The sequence below is a fragment of the Telmatherina bonti genome (assembly GCF_933228915.1).
Source record: "Telmatherina bonti genome assembly, chromosome: 11".
NCBI classification, from domain to species: Eukaryota; Metazoa; Chordata; class Actinopteri; order Atheriniformes; family Telmatherinidae; genus Telmatherina; species Telmatherina bonti.
The window spans coordinates 36035560-36056130 of NC_136629.1; the positions used below are offsets into that span (position 1 = coordinate 36035560).

Genomic DNA, 20571 nt, shown 5'->3' on the forward strand with positions numbered 1-20571 from the left:
GCGGCAGATTACAAATATTTTACACCATCAAAGTATTACCGGCTTCCTTTTGGCCGATGGCTGGGCCAAGCTGTGCATATGCTCTGCGATTAAGCGTCCTTAAGTGATTTTTCATAGCTGGTTTCATTTACCCATGTTTAAATGTGCTTTGCTTAAGCCCATTGGCCTCAACATTCTGCAGAGGAGATGGCATTAAATGGATTTAAGGAGACTCTGCGTGTGTTTTTGTCTGTATTGGTGGGAAACTCTGTGTACTTTAACATGTAGAAGCTTTGCTTTCCGCATGTGGGCGTGAATGCATTTGTATGTGTTGCTGTGTGTAAATGTCAGTGCATAAAATGTGGTTGCAGGCGTGAATGCATGAATGCTTATGTAGCTATCTGTGCATGTGACTCTATATGTATACATGCTCCTCTGTGTTTGGGTGTCTGGGGGTGGTATTGGGGTGGGTCATGCAGGTCTGGCCCTTAATACTAAACCAGCCACCTGGTCCCAGATTGGGCCACAGCCTGGTTTTAGATCCGCTCCTTCATTTGGAAAAGAATGGGATTAATCCTAATCCAGTTTATAGACACCCATAGAGATCAATACTAAACTGCATTTAACTTGATTTGTCTGTAATCTATTACAAAGACGCTTACTATTGCATTAAACGTTGTTTCAGAAAGCTACGGCTTTGTTAATGGCTGTATGTTTTTTTAAAGCTTTGAACCAGTTTTTATTACAAATGCTTTATAATCCAACTCCGACTGACTCAATTGACCTGATTTAAGATGCTAGTTTTTTTCTGTATTTCCTCTCCGTAGTCCCAAATATTTGCATATTAATTTAAAATTTCCACACAACAGGATGATTTAAAGTCTAATCATTCCAATACCCTCCTGTTTATAAATACACACACGGCATGGTTAATTGCTGGTAAGATTTTTTTTTTTTTTTTTGTAAATCTCGGGGTGCAGCTTCACTCGTTCAACTCAAAGCAGGATATCTGAGAGACATGTGTAACAACCCCCCTCCTTTCCATTTAATTGGTTTCATAAACAGATTAATTTGAAGGAGAGGGGGGCTTAATTGCTAATCAGCATTTCCATGCAGCTCCTGAAGAGTTGAACAGGATCAAGTGTGTTCTTCTAACCACTAAATAAAAAAAAATTTTTTAAAAAAGTCCTCGCAGCCTTCAGCACACTGACAGGAAGCAAAGAGACACAAAGGAGTCAGAGGGTGTTGGGAAGAAAAAGAGTAAACTAAGTGTAAAGGAAAGAGTCGGAGAAAAGAGGGAAGGTGAGACACCAAACTGTTGGGAAGGACCGAGGAGAGGAACAGAAAACAACACAAGGCCAGGGAGAGTTTAACTTAGTTCATTTTGTTTGCAAAAAGACAACACTGTATTTTTATCTGGGTCATTTTACAGAAAGTACAAATAAAACAAACAAAATGATCTTCAGTTCTCCAAAGACAGCATGACAGCTGATTAAAGATGCTGTGTTACCAAAGAACTGCCTGTACATGTAAAAAAAAAAAAACCCAGAAAAACAGGGTTACTGATTTCAGCCCCAAAAGAACCGCAATCCTGCAGGTTTTGTTTGCATCCCTGTTCCAACACACCTGATTCTGAGTCATTCTCATAGACTGTATATAGAAGATGGATGGAGCCTCTGTGACGTCACCCGTAGGTTTCTGAAGAGCTGAATTGAAGCTCGGTGGGCCGAGCCATCTTGGCAGGGGCATGCGCGTCGTCTCGCCCGGAAAATACAAATATGGGCAAAGAGGTGGAGCTGAGAGGGGGGCTGTGAGCATCATGGTGGATGATTGACATCTAGCGAAGTCCGAGCTTTCTGTAATTCAGAGCTAACCGAACTAACCCGGAGCTAACAGGAGCTAACCAGCTAACAGAGGTAAACGGGCTAAAGCTAAGTCACGTTGTTAACCGGCTAAAAACCGTGGTTGTTCTACATTATTCTTACTTGAAGCAGGAGATTGGGTACCTGTCAATCAAAAGGACATGCCCCTAAATATGCCGAACTTCGAGATTAAATTACCTTTAAACGGGCGAGTTAGAAAAAAATTCACTTCCCCCACAGTTGTCATGAAGGTAAACCAGACCTATAAACCGAAAATGGATTTTTGAACCAGGCTGTAAACATGTTTATTTCTGCTGTAAACATGTTTATTTCTGCTATAGACATGTTTATTTCTGCTGTGAAGTTGGTCTTTTTAACATGGGAGTCTATGGGGATTCACTCTGTTTTGCAGCCCCTAGTGGATGAAGAGGGAACTGCAATTTTAAGCACTTCCACATTGGCTTCACTTTAAACCGCCGCAGGTTGCCTCTTGGTTATTCTGCAACAACAAGATTGGCTGTTTGATCCATTTCAGGTGTGTTTAAGCAGAAACACATTCTTGTAGGGCTGGACAGAGCAACCCTGAACTAGGTTAATATTGATAATTAAATGGAAACCTACTAAAAGCATCTGTAAATCACAAAAAAATGGTGAAAAAAGGGGTATTTAAGTCAACCTACCCTGGATGAACAGATTGGTATTAACCTGGAGATTTTTAAGATGGAAAAACTGACCTATTAATTAATTAATTTCTCCAGATGCAGAAATTTAACTGGATGTTATTTATCAACCCAACAAGAGCAGATTTCATTTAATCCCACTGGTGTCCTTACTTCTGTAACTTAAATATTTATTTTCTCTTTATTGCTGCATTTTATTGCATTTTTATGTCATCAGCCTGGATAAACTTCACGTCCAAGTACATCGTTCTAGCAATTGTCTTTATGTCCCTAACTGATTATAGTCTCTCAGCCACATGGAGGTTTGTTTATACAAGGACACTTGATGAAACTGTGCATGGGAGGATCCTGTGTAGCGACTGCTTGTTGTGTGAATCATATATGTTCTGAACTCACATCAAATAAAAACGGAAGAACTCGTGTTGTCATGCTCTACCAATGTTGCCTTGCTAATGTTTTCTTCACTGTCTAATATAAATAAAGATGCAGTTTTAAATAATTTAGTTCAAATCTGAGTCAATGAATCTGTTTATGAAGCTGTTTTTTCCTCCTGCCAGGACCAAACCAGCCTCATCGTGTCTTTTTTTTAATGTATTTTTTAATCTAAAATGTTAAAATACGTAACAAAACACCCGAGTTGTTGTTTGTCTTCATTACTAATTTTACCATCTATTCTTTCCTTACATTTATTTATTACAAGTGAATATATTCAGTAGTATTTACCATCATTATGTGAGAAGATAGCAGACAGAGCTGTTGTGTGTTTTTCTCTTTTTTTAACCATGACTTTACATGTGATGATGTCATCCGTAGCCGTTCTGAGCGACCGGCTGATTCTGCTGTCCTTCCTGGAGCAAAGCCAAGTGGCTGCAGTCTACCTGCACAAAAAGAACCAGGATTCCCCGGAGACTGGCAGGCGAACAGTCAAATTGTCACCTTCTGAAGTCAAGGTAAAGTCGAGCACGTTGATGCTGTGTAGTGCGTGTGTGTGTGCGTGTGTGTGTGTGTTTTAGGTTGTCAGGAAGAAATGAGTGTAAAGAAAGAGACCAAAACAAAGCAGTGTTAAAAAAAAAAAAAAACTATTCCTGCATCACTGCACAGTTTTTTCTTCATTCTAGCAGCACTTCTTTGATCAACATGGCCTTAAATCAGGTCATTTAAGACTTAAAATGAAAGCAGAATTAATTGGTCAGAAGGTGCCAATATAACCTCATAGATCATCTACAGTAGATTACATCAAGCTGATGGATATTTTATTCCAATAAATCTGTTTTGATGTTGACCTAAGGTGTGTCTGTGTGTCCACTTTGCTGATACAGACTCTCTTTTTTTTAAATCTCCATTGCTTAAAGAGAAGAAAATGGGAAGAACTGGAATATCAGATATATAAGAAGTCATGTAAACCCAATAAAAAGATAAAATTGCATATCAAAAAAAGAAAAGTTTTGATTGATTGCATGAAATTTTACAAATGACGCATTTCCTTTGTAGGATTGCCTGGATGATATTTGTTACTGAATTCCAGTCCATGTGTCCAGTTTATTTCAAATATTTGAGTTTTCTCCGATGGAACTTGAACAAAGTTAATTTCATCTTTGGTCTAAAAAAAAAAAAACAAACTCTAATCAAACCAAATTTTATGTTAAATTACACAAAAAAAAGCAGCACAAAGAGCTTTACATAATAGAAACAAACCTATTTTGCACAAAAACATAAATCCCTGTCCCCTAAAATCTGTCAGGAAGTGATGTGTTGAGGATCCGTCCATACTGGGAGCCACAGATGTCGCAACAACGGGGACTGTCCAGATCAGGGCTGGTCGGGGCTGCAGTCCAGGAGCCCCCAACCCCCCTGACAAGGAGGATCATCCCGACTGTGATCCTGCAAAGCGAGTGGGCATAACTCCCAGCACACAGGATCCCCATAAGGAAAACCTACGGACGCTCCATCCATCTTTTTATTTACAGTCTATGTTCCAAACATGCGTCTCTAAATCTACATAAACTTCATGTTCACAACAAGCGTTTAATTAAAATTCCCTCAAAAAGACGACAGTCAGGTACCTTCAGTAATTACTCACCTGGTCCCATGGTTGGATGTTCAGTTCAGCATCAGGCTGCATATTTCTGCACAATATCTGCTGATTTGGAAACATGTCATGTTTAGCAGCTAATCTCCATTCCAGAGAACATCAGGATTTGTTCGTCATATTATCCTCCAACAGATTACCAAAGGTTTGTTGATCTTTCTGGACATATTTTGATGTCCACAGAAGCCAACAGTGACTTATGTGATCTTTTCATATTTAATTTATTTGATGGTTTCATCAAACAATAACTAAAGGATTGATAAATTATGTTTCATTTCCTTTTATTTTATCTAAAATTAAGATTTTATTAAATGATCTTCAAATCAAAAAGGTAATAAAACTATATTGAGTTGCATTCATCTTAAAGCAACACCACATCCGTTTCCCACCTTGAAACATCGTATTTTCGACACATTTCGACGTATTTATTTGCATATTCCTGAGGCTGTCGTTGCTCGGCTGCATTCCAGCCGTAATTCACAACTTTGTGTTCCAGCCTGGAGCGTCTGACAAATGCAGCCTTTTGTGTCCCGTTCCAGCAACTTCATATCATCTCACTGGTTGTTTCTTTCACCTCGGCTGATTCAGTAGCCGAGAAGGAAGGGACAACAAGAGATACGACAAGTCAACTTAGTTCAGCGTATTAAAAACACCTCTAAAGCTCAGAGAAGAGACAGGACGTAAAGAGGGATGTTGAGTTTAGAGGGTGCTAAAGTTGTGACACAAATCTTTATTATTGAGTTCTTCCTTCCCCTCCCCTTTTATATTATCCAGTTTTCACCATTCATTCTGTAAATAACTTCTTTATTCTTTCATGTACATGATCTGCTTTATTTCTATTAGTTATGGTGCTGGTTCTTTTGCAGCAACTACTCTGAGCTGCACTTTTCTCTCCACATGAAGATCTATAACTAGAAAAGCACTCAGAGGGCACAAACCTCCGCCAAGGGCCACAGTTCTAAAAAATTCCCAGATCCAAACGTTGATCCGGATCAACACCTAAAATAGATCAGTTCTTCCTTTTTACATTTCCAACAAGTCCTGAAAATGTTATGAAAATCCGACTGTAACTATTTCAATCAGTCAGTCAAACTTTATTTGTCGAGCACTTTCACATACCTCAAAGTAATCAAAGTGCTGTACAGGTAAAATAAAATAAATCAGCATATCAGGTATCTTGAACACAAACTGACAAACAGAAAAATGCCGGTAGAGACATCTAAAGGTAATAATTTCAGAAAAACATTGGTGAACCTCCCCTTTCTTTCCAAACAAAAGTACTTTTAGTTGTACCAGGCATTAAAACGGAACATGAAATTTCGGTTTAGCACTGTGACTTCACAGCAAGAAGGTTGCTGGTTCAATCCTCGGCAGATGGGAGGCTCCAACGGGGCCTTTCTGTGTGGAGCTTGCATGTTCTCTCCATGTTGCTCCCACATGCGTGTTAGTCTAACTGGTTAATCTAAATTGTCCCTTCATGTTGGACAGCAATGGACTGGCGACCTGTCCAGCGTGTACCCCGCCTCTCGCCCAAAGATTGCTGGGATAGTCACACTTAATCAGACCCGGCGGTACGGATAATGAATGAATGAAGGAAATTTTGGAGAACAAAGGTGGTCTAATAACTTTTTCTATAACTGTGAGTCCAGCCTGATCTGATTGGTCTGATTAACAAAACTGATTGGTCTCTGCCGACCAATCCACAACATCTCTGCTGGAAATCATGAATTTGAAAGAAAAATTGTTTTGTTTTGTTTTGTTTTACATTAGTTTATGCCATAAAGTGCAGAATGACTCATCAGTATTTCTCAATAATTTCCAGTTAATGACCAACTCTGAGTTAAAAGGCGGAATTTAGTGCTTAACTTTAAGCTAAAATGTGTCTCTCTGTAGCTTTTATTATTCACGTCTGTTAATTAAAGTGTGTGTGTGCAGCGCAGTGTGAACTGGAGGTGTTCTGTAGATGTTAGTAAAAGATCTGATCATGCAGGCTCCTGATATTCCTTCAAAACAGCACTACACTGTTCCTTCCTTCTCTAGCTGGCTAACCGCTAACCCTGGCATTATCACATTACTGCCAGGCCCTTTTGTTGAGCTACGTGTGTGTAAGTGTGTGTGTGTGTGTGTGTGTGTGTGTGTGTGTGTGAGCGCGTGCGTGCATGGTGGTGTGTGTGTGAAAGCAATCGTTCCTGCAGCGCGTCTGTTTCCAGAAGCAAAGTCCTGATAAGACACCCCCTTCATCACCACTACCGCCACTCCATCCTGCACACACCTCTGTCAGCATACATGCACATGCATGCATGCAACCTGCAATGTACACACGTGTGTCGCACAATCAACTATGCACCCCCCCCCCCCCCCCCCCCCCCCCCCCCCAAACAACAAACACACACATGCACAAACGCATACACATCGCCCTGGTCCAGTGGGCTAAGCTGGAGAAGGGAGAGTAGGGGGGGGTGTTGTGGAGGGGCGGCTAAACTAATCCGGCCCACAGAAAGTGGTTTTTGATTATTGCTGACCAGCAAACGCCAGGAGTAAAAAAGAGTGAAGAGATGGGTTGTGGTGGAGGGGGTTGCTGGGGGGGGCATATGGGGAAGAGATAGTGTGTTATTAACTCAGTGATTTTCAGATTTTTTTTCTTCCTTCTTTTCCACTTCTAATCTGTCAGTGATCTCCTGTTCAGCTGTTTGGGGAAACTCTTTGTTCCCTTTATCATCACATGTACTGCCATCATTTTCAGGCATATTTTCTCTGTGTGTGTGTGTGTGTGTGTGTGTGTGCCCCCCCCTCCTCCATTAAAGTGGGGGGCAAGGAGGGCAAGCATGGACCACTGGATTTCAAATCTCCTCTACATACAGCACAGCTCATCAATTGACCAGTTTCTGAATCTTCCTGAGCTTCAACCTTTTTTTTTTCCTGCACTGACACCTTACCTTGTAAGGAAACATTCCCGCGTTCTCGCTGCTGACAGCGCGCCTGGTTGGTTAGGATTCGGATGTCACGACTGACTGCTCCTTGACTTGATTTTGTTTTTTTGGCTCAAACCTCTCATTGATCTATTACAAAATTCCAATTTTTCTTCTTTGTGTGCGCGGATTGTTTTGTCCTCCCTTCATTCATTAATTCAAGCATGTTTTATTCCTGTATTCCCATTTCCCTAAGGCTGCCGTGCATAAAAGCAGCTGTTACATCGCACCCCTCTTTCAGCTTTTTTCCCCCCTCACTATCACCTTTTATTCTTCTGTCTTTTCCCTCCTTCTCCTCTGACCTCCTCTATCTTCCCGTCTCCTGCATTATGATATTATCGTGGATATATATGTGTGTGTTTGTGAAAGCCATCAGCTCTCTTCATGTTGGCGAGTGTGACTGGAGATAAAGGGTGTATGAAAGCCCAGTATGAATATAGTATGGCATGTGTGTGTGAAGAGGAAATGAGCTGTGGTGTGTGAAAGGGTTGGGTCACAGTGGAAGACCTGTAATTTCACCTCCTTTAAAAGTGCTCTAATGCTGTCTGTGCCTCTTTTTCTATCTATAAACGTGTTTTTTATCACTGCCTCTGCTTGTGTATGTACTTGTGTTTGTACATACTTGCAGAAACTCATGTATGTGTGTGTCTGTGTGGGTGTGCAACCCCCCCCCCCCCCCCCCCCCCACCCCCACCCGCCCAAAGCGCCACGAGAGCTCATTACTGTGCGTCTCTTTGTTGTGGCCTGTAGAGCGTGGCGGACCTTCCCAAAAATATGCACATCACTGAAACAACAAGCCCGATAGAACAAAACCAGCACAGACATTAATAATGGAAGATAAAAAACAACCTCAGACATCAACAAAAACAGAATCTGGGAAGGACGAGAAAGACATCGGGGGTTGCAGATGTGGATGTTTGAGAACCTTCAGGTGCCGAAACAGGCCGGGAGGGTGAATTTAAATACAATAATCATTAATGCAGTCTAATAATTTCCCCATCTTGATGATGTTTTAAATCTGTCGGGGCCCACGCTTCTCGCCTCCTTGCCTGCTTCCACCCTCTTCTCTTTTTTGTGTGCAGGTGGAGTGTGTGGAGGTGAGCGGGTGGGGTCGAAGGATCCACAGACGCGTGCATCTCAACCGTCTCCAGGATGTGGCAATCTGTTGGTGGAACCTGGATGATCCTGGCGAGGACCTGTGGCCTTTGACTCCCACAGAAACAAACAGAAACAACCTGGTTCTGGTCAGCAGCTCGCCTACCGAAGGCCTCAAGGTACAAATGCACGCCGGTTAGCGAGCAGCTTTTCCAGTCGTCAATACTTCTCAAAATACATAAAAAGTACCAACTCCCTGCTTGGGTTTCATCTTAGTTTTACAGCAGAAAAACGCCACAAATCCTCACCAGAACAATAACCCAGTAATCATAGTTACTTCATCTAGTAATGTTTAATCCAACAACATTGGAGAGATATCAGCCAGATGAGGCATGTGCTCATATTCATTTGTTCATTTTCCTAACCGCTTAATCCAATGGAGGGTCGCGGGGAAGCTGGAGCCTATCCCAGCAGTCTGTTGGGCAAAAGGCGGGGTACACCCTGGACGGCTCGCCAGTCCATCGCAGGGCATGTACTCATGTTAAGGTATTAATTTGATTATACAATTTGGTAAATGTTTCTGAGCTGCTATTGGTTAAAGCGGTGTTCGGGTGGGATTACCTTTAACTAATGGCAGGACTCTGTAACTCTATAAAGACGACCTCTTCAAGGTGTTTTTGTCTCTTTACATTTGTGCAACTAATTGACACCTTTAATAACCTGCATATCTGTCAGAAGATGCTAGAAAGGAAAACAGTTACAGGAGCTAAAAAATTAAACAGGTTGACCAAAAGCTTTTGTGGAGATCCGGCAGGAATGTCAGCAAAATCCAGCTGTGATTATATTAATCTTTCTCTCCTTAACTGGTTATTATTTCCTTCATTGCTGGAAAGACTCAAGCTTCGTCGCAACCCTGAATTGGAATAAGCGGTATAGTCTCTAAGCAGTAAATCGAGTGTCCTAGTTTAGTCAGAAATCTACAGAAAATGTTGGTTTTGTCTCTTTTGCAAGGTGAGTTACCTCCCAAAATGGAGTGTCTAACTAAAACATAACATCATAGCGACCGGTGGGATGTAAAGGTTTGTCTGATGAATATTTTGGCAAGACAGAGAGAATCCCTATAGACTCCCATGTTAAAAAGACCAACTTTACGGCAGAAATAAACATGTTTACAGCCTGGATAAAAAACCCATTTTCGGTTTAATAGGTCAGGTTTACCTTCATGACAACTGTGGGGGGAGTGAATTTTTTTCTAACTCGACCGTTTAAAAGTAATTTAATCTCTAAATTTGGCAAATTTAGGGGTGTGTCCTTTTGATTGACAGGTACCCGATCTCCCGCTTCAAGTCAGAAGAACGTAGAACAACCGCGGTTTTTAGCCGGTTAACAACGTGACTTTGCTTTAGCCTGCTTACCTCTGTTAGCTGGTTAGCTCGTGTTATCTCCGGGTTAGCTCGGTTAGCTCTTAGCTACAGGAACCGCCCACCGAGCTTCAATTCAGCTCTTCAGAAACCTACGAGTGACGTCATGGAGGCACCGCCCATCTCTTTATATACAGTCTACAGTTGTGACACAGTGACACATGTTTAGACTACAGCAATTGTTTCTTCCTGCTGAGGCCGTCTGATCAGGAAGTTACACCTCTTTATGAGTTATTTCTATCTCTCCAAATCACACGTCGGTCTCCATATTTAGTCAGAAGACCGTCAGAGTTCTTGGGGGGGTGTTTACACCAGGACAGTCGGTTTGATTTAGCCGTGATTCTGAAAGTTTCACACCTTCTTTTGGTTTGGTTTGTGTTTTAACTGCACTTAACTCAAGCGGACCAAATAGTCTGAACAGCGTCACATCGTTAAAACAACAGCTCGCTACGGGGCAATACTCCCACAGAAACTCAGTTTATCTGTTAAAAATTACAAATTAAAAATCACGTAGGTGAATATTTATTCAGTGCAAGCAGGTCGTAGGATTTTTCTTTACTTCTCCTTTTTTTTTTCCTGATTTTTTGTGGACATGACGAGTGTTTTACTGACCAGGTGACTTTATTGTGAAGTATTTCCAAACCTTACTCTTATTGTGAGGAAAGTTCTCGCCAGCGAGAGATTTTTCTGCTGCTGATTCTGTGATTTAGGAGAACATTACTGGAACCAAGATGCTGGATGATCTGGTTTACGTAGCGTTCTCCCAGTCACATGAATAAATCCTCCAAGTAGCAAAATGAGACCACTGGGAGGTGGTTCAGTGTGATATTAAGCACGTTAAAACGATCAAAGATCAGATTCTGCTTAAACTAAAACTTCAAACATATTTACTGTGTTGTCGTCTTTTCTTTTTTATTATAAATGAAGACGACAAACATAATTTATCACATCAGATATAATAAGGACTAAAGAAAAGTGATGTAATAAAGGACGGACGGGGTGTTTTACAGGTACTGAATGTGTTAACATGCAGGTTGGGTCGTGGGTTCTACATAAACTGGTCGGGTTTGGTCATCGTAATGGATTTGTGTTGGTAAAGTTGGACTTGTGGAGGACTCTGGTGTGCAGAACGTCTGCTTTCTGAACACACGCTGTTGGCTTTGTTTTCCCTCCTATAAACAACAGTTTGCATCACTTCCTCCTTCTTCTTCTTCTGGAACAAGTCGGTTCTGTTTGGTTGCTGGATAGTCCATCTGCAAGCGAACCGAGACCCAAGGTCCACATCAGAGTGCGGTTGGTGTTCATCCAGCACCGCATGAATCGTACTATCCCTGGAAGTGGACCCCTGTCTGGTTAAAGCAGGCGAAACAACAGCAGTGTGAATAAGTACATCGGATCTCAGACTTTCCTGCTCGAAGCAACACAAACCCGGTTGACTGAAGTTAACTACGTGGACAGACGCAAACTGGTTTTGCTGAAATGTTTCGTCCTTTCATCATGTCGAGAAAAACAAAACTTCTTATTCATTTTGCCAAATATGTGATTATTTGAAGAGTGTAGATGGTATAATTTAACTAGTTACCATGGGAATCCCTTCTCTAAGCATATTAACATCTGTGCTTGTTTCTAATGGGCAAAGATGTTTTTTCTTCATGTTAAACAGCCCTTTTCTGGCGTTGGCAGGCATGTTCTGACTAAAAGCTGTGCTAAATCTAACTTTAACAAATAATTAAACACAGCAACAAGAAAACAAGTAAAGCGTTAAGCTTGAAAGAAGCATAAAATTTGCCCGAGTTTCCGTGACGAAACTTCTTAACTTTAAAGGTTTTTTAATACCTTCACGTGTCGTTTGAAGCCTTAAATCACATCAAATAAATTACAACTTCAGCTGTTTTTTTTATTATTTCCCTATGAACTCTGAGGCACACACACAGTGAAGGAGGCAACAAAGCTGCTGAACGGACCTGTGTTACATGGATGGGATTGGGGATGGTGTGTTAGTCACCTCAAGGGTGGTACCTCAGTGTTGCACCTTCATGCATCACCATATGAAATAAGCTGGAGAGCTAAGCTGTGGTTCAACGCCTACACGTTCCCACTCTTTCCCTCACACACACACACACACACACACACACACACACACTTGCATCCTTGTGGCCTCTGGCAAAACCCTTCCCAACTCCCTGTTCTATGTCGATGTGGGATTGGCCGCACGCCGAAATCCGATGAAAGATCCCAAATTACCAAACCGAGCTTAACTCCGCTCCTCCTGTCTTTACCTCCGTAAGCATATGCAAAATATTCACCACAGCAGAGAGAGAAGGAGGAAAGAGGAGCGTTACCAATTGCATGCTAGGAAAATAAAAATTCACGCAGGAGAGAATGAGGGAGGGATTGGAGGAAGAGGAGGAGGAAGGAATGAGGAGGGGGGAGCATGAATATTGAAATAATCAAAGCAGATGATGTTTGCTGCTTTTTTCTGCTTCTTGTTTTTGGAGCGCTCTTCACATTTATCACACTCCTTCACCTAGTTTAAGTTTCCCCGTCTCCTCCAAACACCCCTCCTCCCCCCTTCCCCTCCGCCCTCCTCTCCACCTTCCTTTCCCTCCTCGCTTCAGCAACATTAAAGTGTCTTCGTGGGGCTGCGGCATTGCGCTCTAATGAAAGCGTTTGTTGTCATTTTTCAGATGCGCGGTGTGAAATTAAGCGAGCAGTTTATGTAAGAGCCGTAGCAGGGAATCAAACGTCGGGCACACATCGGGCGACTCCAGCTACTTCAATCACTTCAAGCTCATATATATGTTCCTTTTGTTCAGTTCGCTATCTGCCGCGCTAAGCCAATTTTCTAGCCAGTCTCTCGGCATTTAAAAAAGTCTGATTTCTTTCCCTATGTGGTCTTAATTCATATGCCCCCCCCCCCCCCCCCCCCCTCATGCTGATAAGTGGAGCCACTGCATGCAGGGGAGGGGGGGGGGGGGGGGGGGGTGCTTGGAAGGAGAGGAAAACATCCGCAGTTTTATACAAGCAGTCAACATTTTTAATGATTCTTCTTTCAACCCCCCCCCCCCCCCCCCCCAATCCAAACAAATGCCCCATTTCCTGGGATTTACTAATCTTAATTCACTTTTTTACAAATTCAGGAGTCTTCGGCGTTCTTTTTTTGTGCTTGTTTGTGTTTTTGTGAACGTACTTTTTCCGTTTATAAACCGCATGACATCCTGTTATCTGCCACTTTACCGTTTGTTGTTTGTTTGATCTGTATTTGTGTCACTTCTGCTGTCTTTTAATAACAGAACAGAATACTCAGTCGCAGTTAAAAAAGATCAATAATCTGCGTTTGTACTTTTAGAAGCCCATGATTAGGGGATGAGGTGTTTTTCAGCTGAATTAATGGTGTTAATTACTGCTACAGCAGTTAGACCTGTAGTCTTAATAGGAAGACCTAAAAGGAAATGTAGTGGTTTTTGCTGGACCACGAAAGGGTCGAGTGTGGAAACAAAGTGCAGTTTTTCCCCCATCCCACCTCTACTTCCTTGCAGAAATCATTGCTTGCACTGTTCAGGCTGCTGTACGGTGTGCAAGCAATATTTTGGTCTGTGCACACCAAGCGGCAACCTGCTAAAACCTGTTAAAAGTGAAGCCTATATGGAAGTGCATAAACTGCAGTTCCCCTTTCATCCACTAGGGGCTGCAAAACAGAGCAAATCCACATAGACTCCCATGTTAAAAAGACCAACTTCACAGCAGAAATAAACATGTTTACAGCCTGGTTCAAAAATCCATTTGAGGTTTAATAGGTCAGGTTTACCTTCATGACAACTGTGGGGGGAGTGAATTTTTTTCTAACTTGCCCGTTTAAAAATGATTTAATCTTGAAATTTAGCATATTTATGGGCGTGTCCTTTTGATTGACAGGTACCTAATCTCCCGCTACTAGTAAGAAGAACATAGAACAACGGCTTTAGCCGGTTAACAACGTGCCCACTTACCTCCGTTAGCTGGTTAGCTCCTGCTATCTCCGGGTTAGCTCGGTTAGCTCCTAGCTACAGAAAGCTCGGAGTTCGCTCAATGTCAATCATCCACCATGACGCTCACAGCCCCCCTCTCAGCTCCACCTCTTTGCCCATATTTGTATTTTCCGGGCGAGACGACACGCATGCCCCTGCCAAGATGGCGATGGTAGGAACCGCCCACCAAGTTTCAATTCAGCTCTTCAGGAACCTACAGGTGACGTCACAGAGGCTCCGTCCATCTTTTATATACTGTCTATGGTTCCGGCAGGCGGTTCCTGTTTTAGAACCACAATGGCGGCCAACTTGGTGCAGTGCCATCACGAGCCCCGTGGGCAGGGGTAGGCAACTCTGGTCCTCGAGTGCCACAGTCCTGCAAATGTTCGGAGTTATCCTGCTGCAACACACCTGATTCAAATCAATGGCTAATTAGCAGACTTGTGCAGAGTTTGATGTCAAGCTTTGCACAAGTCTGCTAATTAGGTCTGATGTGTGCCAGGTGTGTTGCAGCAGGGAAACTCCGAACATTTGCAGGACTGTGGCACTCGAGGACCAGAGTTGCCAACCCCTGCCCGTGGGAGTAAAAGAAGAAATAAAGAAGTGTGTTGTCTTTAAAGATGGAGGGATGCACGTCAAGCCTCTACGGATCTACGCAGAACTGACGGTGGTGACGGCGTAACCGACCTTACACAGACACCGCCCGATTATAAATCCAGCTTAACCCTAATTCACATGCCTAAAACTTCCCAGTCCCACCCAGCACCCCCCCTTCCCGCTCCCCTCTCAACAGCCCTCATCCTTCCACTCTCCTCCAAGTCCCTCCGTCTCTCCCTGTCTTTCTCTGCTCCGTGAGCTGGAAAATTGGCTTCAAAAGGCCACTGCTGTGAACAAGGGCCAGCCACACAGTTGGGCCCGTCCGCTTTATCTTTCACGCCATGGAGGGAGAAAAAGGGTGCCGGCGAGAGAGAGGAGAAGAATGGAGAAGAATAGTTTTGACCAGTCACTGAAACCAATAACCAGGAGAAAGCTACTTACTAGAGGTCTCTCTCTGTCTGTCTCCTTCTCTTTGCATCTTCCTCTCCATGCTTCCACTCCCATTTCCTTCTGCTCCATCCATTTATTCTTTCCCATTACCTCTCTTTCTCATCATGTTTTGTGCATATTCCTGTCTGTCTGCATCCATTTCTCTGTCTGCTCTCTCCTCCTTCTGACCCTCGTCATTATTTTGTATTTGCTGCCAGAACTGTTGCGTACTTACATTCACATGCGACAGTAAAAGAGTTCACAGAGCTTTGGGAATGCTACAACAGCACCAAGGCTGTTATATCAGCATCCATTTTATATAATATGTAACTTTTTTTTTTTATCAGATTGGTGGCTAGGCTGCAAAATTCACACAGTTATCCAAGCGTGCATGTTTGCTAAGCACATAGTCAGCAGCTGGGGAACTGTCACATCATTTGTCTGATGTTTACAGCTCTCTGAGTGTTGGCAGTTTCAGTTTATACCGCCAAATGACTCAAAACCCACAAACCCTGCAACTCTTGAATCTTTTCTAATCTCCTAATCAGCTGTGTTGCCTCCAGGAGTGTTTTGCTTGCCTTTGCTCAGTTCAGTGAAAGGAAAAGAAGGTACAACACGCAGTTAAAAACGACTCGGGGTCAAAACCTTGCTGTGCTGGCTATCACAGGGTTGCAGCAATATGCCATTTTTTATGTTGTGTGCTTCGTGCATTAAGTGTCTGTTGAAGCACTGATGTTGCACATAAACGGGAACAATTTAATTTTAGTCACATCTGTAGGAACAACCATGCTGTTGAAAACAAAGAACATGAAAATAGTATTGTTCAGGCCCACTATGCTCTCTTATGTATGTAAATGGGGACAAACATTTCAAACGTTTGCATCTTTAACGTTGCCATGGTTGTTAAGTCAGTTTGTCCACTAGTGGGCAGTGCTGAGTTCAGAGTTCACTTATTTTTTAGCAATTTTTAGCAGAAATGTACCACAAAAAAGTCATTTACAACAGTCAGAAAAGACCAAAGGAAGCAGAAGAATAAAACCACAAAGTTTTCTTGCTGTTCTTAACATTTTCTGCTTCGTCTTCTGCGCTTTTTAATTGGCAGTTTCCGCATCCTCTTCTTCTTGTTCCTCTTGTTTGTTTCGTTAGCTGGTTTAATTTCAGTAATACAACTCAACGCTGCCCCTGCTGTTTTTCTGTGGTATTGCTCTGTATTCTGAGTTAAGTGGTGGGTATCTAAGCTCACATTACGACAAAGGAGATGGATGAAACTGCCTTCTGCACGAGCATAAATGGGCCTTTTCAAAGGTTTTCTTAAGGTATAGTCAGGGCGGGCTTTTTTTTTCATTTGGGTGAGGAATCCTGTAAAATTTTGCAAGTTCGTTTGGTTTGATTTGCTTTCACACTGAACTTTACTCAAGTAAAGGACAGTGCCACACAGTCACAACAACTTTTCAGCAGGGTTGATATTCCCAAAAAAACTACTAATCAAGAAGAAAGGAAAAAAAAGAAGAAAATCCGGCTCACTGATTGGCCAGGACTGAAAACTGGTTGTTTGCTGCTGGAAAACAACGGAGCAGCATCAAGTTTATTCAATTTTTCAGTTACTGATTTTTACTTTGGTGCTTTAACGAGAATCTGTCCAGTATGAGCAGCAGGGGAAGAGGCGAGTTAGCCGACATGTCACTCTACAACAAGCTTTATGTCACGTCTTCTCCTATGCCTCTTTTCCATTAGTATCAACTTGTCTCAACTTAACTCGCCTCAACTCGTCTCAGCTTGGTCCTGTTTCTTTTCCATTACAGTTTAGTACCAGGTCGAAAATGGGCGGGGTTTGTGCGAAATCGCTGTGACGTCAGTGTTGTGCACAACAAGGTCTTTAACAACACAGGACCTAGAGGCAATCTGCTACTTGGTCTGCAGCTCGCCGGTCGCTGACCATAAATTGTATCCATTTGTTGGAACCACTTCCAGTCTTGTCTGTTTGTCACTTTTGAGCTTTTTCAGCTTCTCTCAACACAGCTGAAAACTCCGTAGCTAGCCGTAGCCACTGAGTTGGAGCGCTCTTGATCGATTTTTTCATTTCGTATCGCTCCATCTAGTTCCCTCTGTATCCTTTCCTCAGCAACCAAGCAAAGAAATGTCTCCACCTCAGTGTTGGACCATGGAACAGACTTTTGTTGAGCCATTGCTTGTCATGTAATGTAAACAACTTGTGAGTTGGAGTTGCTCTTTCAGTGATGTCACGCCCTGACCTCTGATTGGCTCCGCCCCTGACTAATAGCGGCATGTAGTCTGGCGATGTCACACACAACCCGACTCAGCTCGCTAAGAACCTGGGGTGAGGAGTTACTAAAAAAGTACCGGTAAACGGGTACAAAGCCGAGTGGAAAACGCTACAAACCGAGCCGAGGCGAGTTAAGTTGAGACGAGCTGATCCTGATGGAAAAGGGCCGTTAGGTTCACTATCCGATCTGTTTTACACTACAAACAAACTGCGCTAGGGTTTGCTTGCAAATGACCAGAGACCAGAGTTTGCTTCTCTGGTCTATACCAGAATCTGAATGGATGTTCACACTGCTCCAAATGAACCATATCATCAGTAGAAGTGGGCAAGAGTTTGTTCAAAGAAGACCAAACAGGGGAAAAGTCAATATATCTCCTGTCATGTCTTGTTGTTTCACGTGTTTTCTAAGTTCCAGATTCCTGTTTTCTTTTGTACTTTTTCCCTGTTTAGTTCCCTTGTCTTGTTTCCTGTGTAGCCTTTGTTCCTGTTAGTTAGATTCACCTGGTCTCGGTAGTTTATTCATTACACATGTGTCTTTTGTTGTTTTATGTTAGTATTTCTAGCCCTCGGTTTCAGTTCTGTTTGCTGGTCCATTGTGTTTACTTATTGTGTTAGCCTCCCCGTGTAGTTTGCCCTCAGTTAAGTTCCTTTTTCTTTTTCTTTTTTTTTTTTAATAAAAACGTCTAGTTCTACATCTCTGGCTCCCGTCTCCGCATTTGGATCCTCATCTCCACGCCACCTTGACATAACCCTGCTACGACCAGACAGCCATGATTAAATCTTTCTGTAATTAAGAATCCTGAAGTCATTAGTCCATAAAATATTCTCAGGAAAAATCTAAAACAAGATTTCAGAGCTATAATATTGTCACCTGACCGAAAATAGTGAATTGTAAATATATGTAATGATACACTGTAAGTTCATGATAGTGTGTGTAAATATTCTAAAGCCAAGTGATGCACTTTATTTACCTGACGTTGTGTCTATATGACTTATGTTCTTTATTTCCCTGTTTTAGTGTCAGTTCTGTCCTACTTCTTCTATAAGTTGGATTTTCCTCAGCGTGTTTGTCAAATTTACGTCTTCTTTTCTAATACCCCTTAATTTCTGTTTCAGTTTGAGTTCGTCTGTGATTCTTTTTACTGCTCACCATCATTACACCTGCAATCACTCCCCCTGATATTTATTCTCCTTTCCTTACCTTCATCCTCCTCATCATTGTCGCTATGTTCTTTGTTCGTGTGTTTTTGTTGCATCCTGGCCAATGTTCCCTCTAATTTTTCATGTGTCTGAGCAGACACACAAGCTCCCTAAGCACACTGAGGACCACTGTGAGCAACATCAGATGTGTACGCTGTGGCCACACACCAGTATCACGCCTGTTGAAAATCTTGGATCATAGCAAGTTACATGGCTTATTAAAAGAATCAAATTACAGCAGCAATTTTCATTAGTTAACTTTTAATATAACTGATTTGGCCCACTTAAAATAAAAAAGAACAAAAACCTTGTTGTTCATGAGTTGTGTACTATGTTATATGTGAGAGTCCTGCTTTAACCAGAGGAAGAGTCCCGCTTTGGCCTGAGTCAAGTCCAGTTGTGGCATGGGTGAGGGTCATGTTCTGGAAGAAATGACACAAATGTACACCTTTCAGACAAAAATTTTGTTCACATTAAAAGATTCACATTTTGCACAATGTATATACATATACATATATGTGCATATATATCCTTTAAAATTGTTTTAAACCTTGAAAAAAAAAATCATCATTCTGAAGGCGTGGCGGTGCGCCACAATGAATTACATGTAGTGGAAACCCTGCCCATAAATTATCTAATAGTAACAGCATTTAATGATTAATATATGTCACTAGAATATGCACAAATCTGATTTAAATTTTACCTTATTGTCCCCGTCTGTCCTTCTCGCTTCTCCAATGCTTGTACACATTGTCCAGGTCGATGACTTCCTCTGCTTCTTGCGTTGACTTTATGCGGTCTTTTGCGCTCTCCCGCAATAATGTACCGATCCCCTGTCCCATCTTGAGTCTTCGTACAATTCCAACAGCTTTCAAATGACATTTCTGCTGAATGTGACGCTTAAGGTAGTCCAACTTCCATTCAGTCCACATTTTTCCCTCGGAAAACTCATTTGCTACTTTGGCTTCGCAACATGTTTTGCAGAGTAAACCTTTCTCACTCGAAAAGGAAAAAATCTCACTCAGTTTCACCGCTTGTTCTTCTATTTTCACATACTCCGACAGCCATTCCATCTTAAAAGAACCACATTTCTTTTTTACTTTGGCTTGATGAGTGGATGCGTCGCTGCCCGTTCATTTCGCCATGATAAGGGGTTAGCATCTGCGTCTCTTAACTCCGCTGCACTGTTGTTAGCTAGCTAACCTGAACGGCGCGTATGGGCAGGGCACATTCGCGCCGTTCTGCTCCGATTGGCTGCGTAGCGTACGTGAACTGTATGGCATTATTGGCTGGACACCTGTCACTCATTGAGTTACGTTGCAAAATGGTACAAAATATATATATATAATTGGTCTAATTAACTAGATTATATCAGTGCTAAAATTAGATATTAAGTAATGCGTTTCTGTTTTATTTTATTTTGTGCGCTGCATAGATGTTCTTGTGCAGCAGTGCGTGATTGCGCACGCGCGCAGTTTAGAGGGAACATTGATCCTGGCACTTAATCTTGTTTTTATTGTTCTTTCAGTCTTTTGGATTTCTGTTCTGCCGCTTCAGGTTTTGTAAGTTTAACTCTAAAGTATCTCCATATGGCTCTGATGGTGGCATCCATGGGGGGTAAACAACCAAAATCCTGTGACGTATCAGATTCATGATGAAAAACCATGGGATGTTGCACCACAGGATGATCTCTAAACTTCTGAAAAACTGGCTGTCATGGGTTGAACAATCACAGCAGCAGAACTGCTGATGTTGTCCTGCCTTTTCCTTTTCTTGGAGGCTCACCTGTCAGCGGACATGCGGCTGAATCAGACGCACCTTTTCCCCCTGATTGTGCCATGCTAGCATAGCAGGCTGCGTGCACCAGCAGGCCGGGCATGCGATGAAACGCTGAGGGGATACGATGTGGTTTGGAGCGGGGGGAGGTCATGGTTTGTGTTGCCGAAGTAGGTTGTGTGA

At 42.4% G+C, this 20571-nt stretch overlaps 1 protein-coding gene across 1 annotated transcript in view; it reads left to right on the forward strand.

Moving 5' to 3' along the window:
• Positions 1–20571, forward strand: part of wdpcp (WD repeat containing planar cell polarity effector) — a gene marked incomplete at its 3' end in the record, with an annotated part of 91904 nt that overhangs the window by 24825 nt on the left and 46508 nt on the right. Inside the window, exons 7-8 of the mRNA XM_079248841.1 lie at positions 3335–3471; positions 8662–8853. Coding sequence (XP_079104967.1) covers positions 3335–3471; positions 8662–8853 — 329 coding nt within the window. The remainder of the gene's footprint in view (positions 1–3334; positions 3472–8661; positions 8854–20571) is intronic.